The sequence below is a fragment of the Cyprinodon tularosa genome, unplaced genomic scaffold (assembly GCF_016077235.1).
Source record: "Cyprinodon tularosa strain WSP-4 unplaced genomic scaffold, ASM1607723v1 ctg451, whole genome shotgun sequence".
NCBI lineage: Eukaryota > Metazoa > Chordata > Actinopteri > Cyprinodontiformes > Cyprinodontidae > Cyprinodon > Cyprinodon tularosa.
This window is the reverse complement of record NW_024039176.1, coordinates 89,515-98,001: the sequence shown is the minus strand read 5'-3', so window position 1 is coordinate 98,001 and position 8,487 is coordinate 89,515. Positions and strand designations below refer to the sequence as shown.

Here is an 8,487-nt window from a genome sequence, read left to right as displayed (position 1 = left end):
ATGCTAAAAAGAAAATTCTTCATTGGTCATGCCGCTATAAAGAAGACACCTACAGTTCTGAACACTTGGAACTAAAAGGATCATTGTATGTATGGATGGTTTTAGATGTTTTTATCTCTGTAAGCTAACTTCTCATGCCCATTTTTTCCCCCCCTGCAAATAAAAAGGATTCAACCCTTGCAGACTTGCCAGAGCATGTCCTCTGCATGAGTCTATTTAGCAACACTGGCTTGATCTTTATTCACACCCGTGAGAAAGTAAAGCTCTATTAAGGATGAAACACAACAACAGCTTCATGCTCATTAAGTCAGAACAGTATTTCATCCATTATTACTTTAGCTATAGATTATCTTTTTGAAGGAGCACATTTGCAGAAGCTTTTTTTTTTTAAAGGTCTGTTTGAAAGTCATTGAGTCGATGCAATCAGCTGGTTTTCCTTAGATAGAAAACTTTGACCCAATCTGACTGTATGATGAATTGTCTCTGTAAAGAGCCATGAGATGATGTGTTGTCAATTTGCGCTATATAAATAAACTAAGTTGAATTTAAAACTGAAAGCCATCAGATACCAACAATGTATTAGGTGTTTATTGCAAGTCTTTCAGATTTAAACCCCATGCATGAAGTTGTGACTGTGGTGGTTCTTAACAAGGGCAATGCAGCAAAGTAAATATACCAGCAACAAATTCCCTGTACTTCTGTTTCTTTGGAATGTTGATACATATCACTGTGCCTAATGGGCCAGGAAGGACTTTAGGAGTTATATAGTAAAAGCAAGATGGTGTATGATGTAACAAAATACATAAAAATATCTCTTATATTAAGCCACCTTTTGCGATTTGTTATTGTTTGTTCTGGCAAATAATTTTGCAGTGAATATGCTTAAATGAAGGTAACTCTAATTATGAAGCTGTTTGATAATCTTAAAAATAAAAAAGTTCTATGAGATACAGATTATCACTCAATTTTTTCTCAAACAAATAAATATATTTCAGTAAAATACATGCTGCTGTTGTGTTTTGTTTATGAGTATGGCAGAATATTGATGGATAAAGGGTCAATTTTGCACCTAAGCAGAATGTAGGAATTCACATTCAAATAATGTCTTTAATGCAGGAACATTTGTAATATTGTTTGGTTATCAGATTACAACAAGTTTGTTATTGTTTGTGTCACAAAAAGAGCCTATACAGGAATAAAGTGTATTTAAGTTGGTAAGCTTGCACTTAGCCATTAACTTGGAGGGACACCTTGTGGCTGATATTTGAAATTATTTTTACTATTCATTCTGATTCAAAGATATTTATCAATCCGTTAGGTAAAATAAGTCTGAAAACAAAAAGCATATGAGACCTACCACAAAGCAATGCTAAATTTATCTACAATTATATGTTGATATTAATGTTTGCCATTGTTGGTAGCAGAAAGTTGGTGTAAAGCAAAAAGCAGCAAAAAATGCACAACTGTTAAAACTGCAAATTGCTATATAAATGGGTAAAAAATACTTTTATTTGAATAACTTAATGATTAACTCAATAATATTTAATGAAACGACTGCTATAGATCTATTTACACCATAGTGTCAATTTCCTAGCTTAATATTTGTAATTTTCAAGAAAATGAACCAAAGTAGGAAAGCAAGAAAGCTATGCAAAATTGTAAAATAAAAGATATGAACTGGCGATAAGTAAAGTTTAAATTGATAAATAATTTAATTATGAACTTCAAACTTAGTATTTCTTCAAATCCAAATTTTGTTTTTGCTGTTTTTATGTGCAACACAAAAAGAGAAATGGACCAGACAAAATCATAAATGAAACATTTTAATAAGAAAGAAACTAATTAATAGCAAAAAAACAGATTTGCCCTCTTAAATTATCCATAATGTAAATAACAATAACAATTTTGTATAGTTCATTTAAAATTATATTGGTTTGAAAATATTTAAACAAGGAAATTTAGAGAAAGTTGATGTCATGAATAAAAAAAAATATTATTATGAAAAAAGAAATAACATTAACAGAATATACAGAAGCAGTATGTCACAAGGTTCATCATGTAATGCTATTCCAATTTTAATTCTTTAAAAAAATATAAGCTGTCTTTATTAAAACAACTTACCTCAAATTAGATGTAAGACAAGTTTATTTATGTGGCACATTTCAGCCAAAGACAAAAAAGAAACATTAAAAGGAAAGTAGATTGCAGTTTTAAATGGCCTATACTTACCTAGATATGATCATTCAATAATCAAGAACACAAATAAGCCAATAAACTTAGAGAATAAAAACGAAAAAAGTTAAAATTATAAGATGAATATTAAAAAAACTTTTTATATCAAACTTGACAATTAGGAGACAAACAAAAAAATGAAGTGAGAAGAATAGCAATTTTTATTATTATTACGTTTTTTTTTTTAAATAAATGATAAATTAGAAAAAGTTAAACAAACAAACAAACAAAAATAAATAAATAAATAAAAGATAAAAAACATAAAAAAAATGGTAAAGCAGAAATTAGAATGAAAATGTGCGCAACATATATTTGAGAGGTGAAAATTATAAAAATTTATGCTAAAATATTAAATTAAATTAATTATTTTACAGAAGGCAAAATCACAAAAAAAATCACACATTTAAAGTCCGATATGATGCGCAGATTTAACATTTCAAACGATCATTTTCTTCTTTTACTGTATTTAAAAAGATATTTTATATGTTTTTCCATAAAAATGAACCAAACGGAAACCTGCCGCAAACTGCTGCGTCATTCTGCGCATGCGCAGATCGCGCGCCGTTAGCAGCAGCGTTTCCTGCTTTGCTCTTTCCTCCTGAAGCAATGGCAGAAGTGAAAGCTTCCGTGATTTGTGGAGGTACGTTCTCCTTCTTGTCAGCTGCTCCACCAAAGCCTTAGCACCTAAGCTTTCACCAGCGGGCTCTAGAACAACTTAAGCGGCTCTAGTGCAGACTGTGGCCCAGGCTGAGGAACAGTTAGCCGGGGGGCGACAGTAGCTTTAGCAGGGGATGCTTCAGTCATCAGAGATTTTCTCTCTCATTTCAAACATGTCTGATTTCTCTGCTTCTCTTATTGTTGCAGTTCTAGCTGCTTTCTTGTGCTCAGCGGTGCTTGGTTTTGTTGAAGACCTTGACGAAACGTAAGTGATGCTTTTACTGTTTCTATTTTCCAGCCATTGTGTTTTCATTGAAACTGGATCATACAATAATGCAGCTCTGTAAAGTTACATGTTTTTATTTTTATTTTTTATAAATGCACAGTGAATAAGTGATGTTTTTTCCAATGCTTGTTAATATCATGCACAACTTCAATTATTTTCAACTTATAGCAGCAAAGAAGGTCAATATTCTGCATTATTGGCCTATTTCTCTTGATAAAATTTGAGTTTTATTAGTTTATGTTTGTTTTGTTTTTATCAGAAGAAAGAAAAACTACAGCCATGAAGTTTGATTTAGACTGATCAAGTTTTTAAATGCATCAAACTGAGTTCGTTAAGTGTTAAATACATCACAAATGACTGTCTTTAAAAATCTTACTAAGCTGAAGTGTGTCAGAATATTTCTCTGGTTCTCTTTTCTTTCCTAGGTTTAAGGACACCAGAGAGAATGATGTCTGGCTGGTTGATGTGAGTCTGATATTTCATGCACATCCAAACACAGAGCGATTCATAAATCCCATTGAACACCAGTTTACTTTACATCCAGCCCGCCGCTGCCTGGATCACCAGTGGCGGAAGTGACAGTGGCTGGGGAGCGTGCGTGGGCTGGTGATTGGTTGATAAGGGACCAAGCATGCGGGGAAAAGCCCAGGGGGATTGGAGAGGTTTAAAGTTGTGGAGTTTGGGTCTGGGCCAAAATCGGTGGCTTTACCAGCTAGTCTGGGCTCCAGGAATAACTTCTGATATGAGGGCTATTTGAATATTTGCATTTGCATGTTGGTCACAGTGTGGCAGATATTAAACTTACAGGATTAACCAGAAAACACTTTCTTTCAGAGTAATTGAGGACTTTTTAAAATGTGCTATTCAGTTTTGAGTCCAATTTTTGGATATTCACCTGTTTAGACATTTCCTTTTTCCATGTTAGATGTTGAGCTTGAGGAGCAATTTTAAGACAAATATGATTTCTCCTCAAGAAGCAGTATTCCAGATATTGTTTCCATTCAGAGCAGATGTGATGTTTCATCTCTAATAGTCAGAGAGAAGTCATTGAAAAACCTTCATTTAATATTTAAAACAAAAGGCTTGATCATTTGTTAAATATCTTAATTAGATTATAATTAATCTTTTTTTTTCTCTGGCAGAAATAGAAAGTTTTACATTTTTAAAAGAGAAGGAATCTGCACTGGGCCTCCTTATTTTCTGCTAAAATTCCTGCTGTCTCTTGCATCCTTGTTTTAAGGTGGACTTCAACATGCTCTAGACGATGTACCTTATTTCGCGTCTCTTTAACACAAAGTCTTCGTCGCTTATTTTTAACATCCTGACGTAACTCAGCATAGCCTGGTAGGTGTAACGCTCCATATGGCATTTTCACTGATTGGAAACATGTTGGATTTCAAATGTTCTTACCAGCCGGTAAACTCCTTGGGATTCTCAATCACCTGATTCTGATAATCTGATTTCTCAGCTCTTCTGTAGCAGCTGCATAAGCTTGAATTTTTAAATCTATAAAAAAAAAAATAAAATATATATATATATAATTTATTTAAGATAACTGGTCTTACAGGAGAAGCAAGCAGAACAAACTCTCAATCCATCTATGCTACATTCTGTATTTATTGGAGCCGAGTGGATTGTAACTAATTAATGTAAAAGAAACACAAGTAAACCGTTCAGTAAATTGAAAATAAAATGCAGTTTTATCTCTGAGTCTATAAAAACATGATGACAGAAAGTCTTTTTGTATTAATCAAAGTTGTTTCGTTGTTACAATGAAATGCAGCAGAGGATCAGATCAGATTTATTTAATATTTTGAATATTTATTTTTTTGTGAAGCCAGAGAACCTCTTGAGATAATTGTACAAACATAGATTCTTCAAGCAATTAACACTGAACCCAAAGCATCTGATCTAAGAACCAATAATTACGCAGCACAGAGTCCTTCCTACTCACAGCCATTACTGTCTATTATATCTCCTTTTGAAAAACTGGATAATAGGGCTGAAACAATTAATTGGAATAATCGTGATTGATTGTTGAAATAATTGTCAACTAATTTAGTAATCAATTAACCGTTGACTGGAGTAAAGAGACTCTAAAAATATGCCTTTAGGTGACATAGCAACCAATTTAGGGTAGAAATTATACCAAGATTGTTAAAAATGTTTGCATTCAAAATAAACCTTTTTTTTGTCTGTCCATATGCTCTATTCAGAACTCCACAGGTGGAGAGGTTTTATTTTTACCTGGATTAATTTAGTAAAAAAATATTCTTTAAGGAACCTTTGGCTATCCGATTGTTAATCAATTAATCTAAAAAATAATCCACAGATTAATGGATTTGCAAAATAATCTTTCGTTGCAGCCCTACTGGATAATAAGAGTTCTCAAGTTCTTTTGATATATTCTTTTTAAATTAAAAATGTCTGTTGACCTAGATGCTGTATTCTTTTTAACAAGTACTGATAAAATAGCTTCCTATTCAATCGTTTAATAAAATATAATGATAATCAATCCATTTATCAATTGTAAAGTTTTGTTTTGGGCATACTGTACGTGTTTTATAACAAGCACGGTAAAGTACCTATCAACACTAAAACTTGTATAAATAGTTTTGATAATTTTTTTTATAGTTGTGGTGTCATGACATATGCTGCGATAAAACACATAGTTTTAATAAAATAAAGCATTTAAAATTGATGTTGTGTCCAATTAAAGGAGTGTTTTTTACTCGCAAAATAGAACAGGGGTGGGTATAAATAGGAAGTTACTATGAAATATGATTTTAGCGTTAAAAGGCCTTTAACACTTTTTTTCTCCTTATGAAATCCTTTTAAAAATCACCATCTGCCACTACTGAAAAGAAGTTTAAATTGTCAGTTGCTTACATATTTTTTATTATCTCGCTATTTATTACAATAGATCTGTATTTAAGGGTTAGAATACATTCAGTATTAAGCCTGAAGGTTGATATTCAATGTTTTTGCATAACAAAGACAACCTTGGAGCTAGCTGTGTCTCTGATGCCTTCTTGTTCTCCCTATTTTCCCAAAGCTGCATGATCTTCCCTTTATATTCTTTGTTGTGATGCTGCATTCCTTTAGTTTGATCATTTTATTCTGTGTAACATGTATTGACATATATAGATGCAACATTCCAGCTCGGTTCTTGTATGAATCTGGTGCTTTGATCTACATCAAAGACCACAATCTGTCTATGGCATGAGCAATGCAGCAAAACCCAGTTTGTTTACCTATATGGTCCTATATTGTTCTGATTAGTTTATCACTTTGTAGAAGCTTTATATACAAGATCAGGAATTAGATTAATATTTGTAGAATATATCAGAGGTGCTTTATGTACCCTGGAATACATGTGTCATAACCAGATTTATGATTAAGTAACAAAATAAAGTCTGACAATCATGAATGATCAACCTTTCTGTGCTACAATAAATGTCGCCATCAAGTTTCCTTTTTTTTTTTTTTTCTGTAACGGATGAGGGTGGTACTTGCCCTGTCAGCAAGTTTTCTCCTTTCTTACCCAAAACGCTCAAACTGGAAAACTGATTGTTCTCTGCAGTTTGCAGCAAGAATATTGTAATAAGTTGGTAAATTTAGCAGCAGATAACACAATGAAACGGGTTTTACCATGCATATTTTTTCTATTTTACCGTATTTTCACGACCATAAGGCGCACCGGACTAAAAGGCGCACTCTCAGTTATGTGTCCCATTTCTGTATTTAACACACACATAAGGCGCACCGGACTATAGGGCGCGTTTTTTATATACAGGTACAAGTCCTCTACTACCTTTAAATACCTCTACTGCGTATTTAAAAATACAGCGGGGGCAAAACTGAGTATGACTGTGCTTTATTCATGTATTTATTACAAAGTATTAATCAAACCTGGCAGCTGGCCGTGAGACAGAGACATCGCAGATGACACAGCGCTGTGATCACTCCTAAATTAACTTAAAATCCTGAAACCTGCTGACGGAATATGTTCGCTTTTATTGCCGGTATCCTGGTGCCTGCAGCTAAAATTATTTAGATGAAAAACACCTGCCAGCAGCCGCGGTGAACCCCAGGCTGCCCAGCCTACAGGCTGCTGATGAAGAGATTTCTGCTGTCAGCGCACCGCTGGTATGTGGGGGTCTGAGCGCCTCCGACAGAAATAGATAATCTGGATTAACTGACTGCAATTATTAAGTTTTCAGGTGGACTTTCTCACTTAAAAACATATTAAAACTACTTTATTCCCACTGATCACAGCAAATATAGCTGCAAGATTTAGATTATTTAGATGAAAAAACACCTGCCAGCCACCGCGATGAAGAGGAGGAGACGCGCCGGGGATGCTGTTGAATTAAGTTTTCAGGGAGAAAAATACAGCGGGAGCAAAACTGAGTATGATTGTGCTTTATTCATGTATTTATTACAAAGTATTAATCAAACCCATCAAAGTCATCATCCTCTGTTTCTGAATAAAACAGCTGCGCTAAATCAGACATGCCAGTTTCCCCTTCTGCGCTGTCAGTCACTTTCCGTGCAGCGCAGCTCCTCAGAAATAATGCCGGCTTTTGCGAAAGCTTGGAACAACAGAGCCAGCAGACACGTTAGTCCAAGCATCTACAATCCATCCGCAAACTGTGGCGTAATCTGCCCGGCGCTGCCTTCTTATCCTGAAACTGTGGTCTCCGTCGGTCATCCATCGCTCCCACGCCGGTCGCAGCCTTACTTCGAACGGCTGCTTCACACCGATGTCGAGCGGTTGAAGCTCCTTTGTCAGACCCCCGGGATAACGGCAAGCACAGCGTTCATTGATTCACCTTTTTTTCACATCGGCTGTGAGATGGGCACGCAGCGATGGTGATGCGTGGAAAAAACCACCTAGTCTTCTCACATACACCTGCCTCAGCCACGCATCCATCCAGCCTTTTCCATTTGCGTTAATATCATATGTCATCAGAGCGCTGTCTGTCTCGCTGGCAGCTCCCAGATCAGCTTCTCTGATTGGTTGATGCGGCGCGTCCAGCAGCAAAACTTCAATTTTTCCATCTGAGCAGCAGCAGCGCGTTGGCGGTGCTTCAGATGCTTAAACGCTCCCGACGTGCTGCACCAAAATGCGCTGCGGGACCTTTTGCTGCACCTATATGCGCGTCAACCATTGACTTTGCATGTAAACTCGCTGCTTCTGCTGCACCTGCTGGGTCCGGTTCACACCGATGTCGAGCAGCGTTAATTTGTTTCCCCATGTTTTTCACATCAGCTGTGAGATGGGCACGCATGGAGTTACATATTAACAG

At 35.4% G+C, this 8,487-nt stretch overlaps 1 protein-coding gene across 2 annotated transcripts in view; it reads left to right on the top strand.

Moving 5' to 3' along the window:
* Positions 1-2,773: 2,773 nt before the first annotated feature.
* Positions 2,774-8,487, top strand: part of LOC119793410 (protein disulfide-isomerase TMX3-like) — a 68,520-nt gene continuing 62,806 nt past the window's right edge. Inside the window, exons 1-3 of one of the 2 annotated variants that reach the window (XM_038300624.1) lie at positions 2,774-2,872; positions 3,097-3,154; positions 3,601-3,640. In XM_038300624.1, the coding sequence (XP_038156552.1) occupies positions 2,839-2,872; positions 3,097-3,154; positions 3,601-3,640 (132 nt within the window). In that variant the 5' untranslated portion in view covers positions 2,774-2,838. Of the gene's footprint in view, positions 2,873-3,008; positions 3,155-3,600; positions 3,641-8,487 lie in introns of those variants that run through there. The other variant, XM_038300623.1, reaches the window with a different exon arrangement.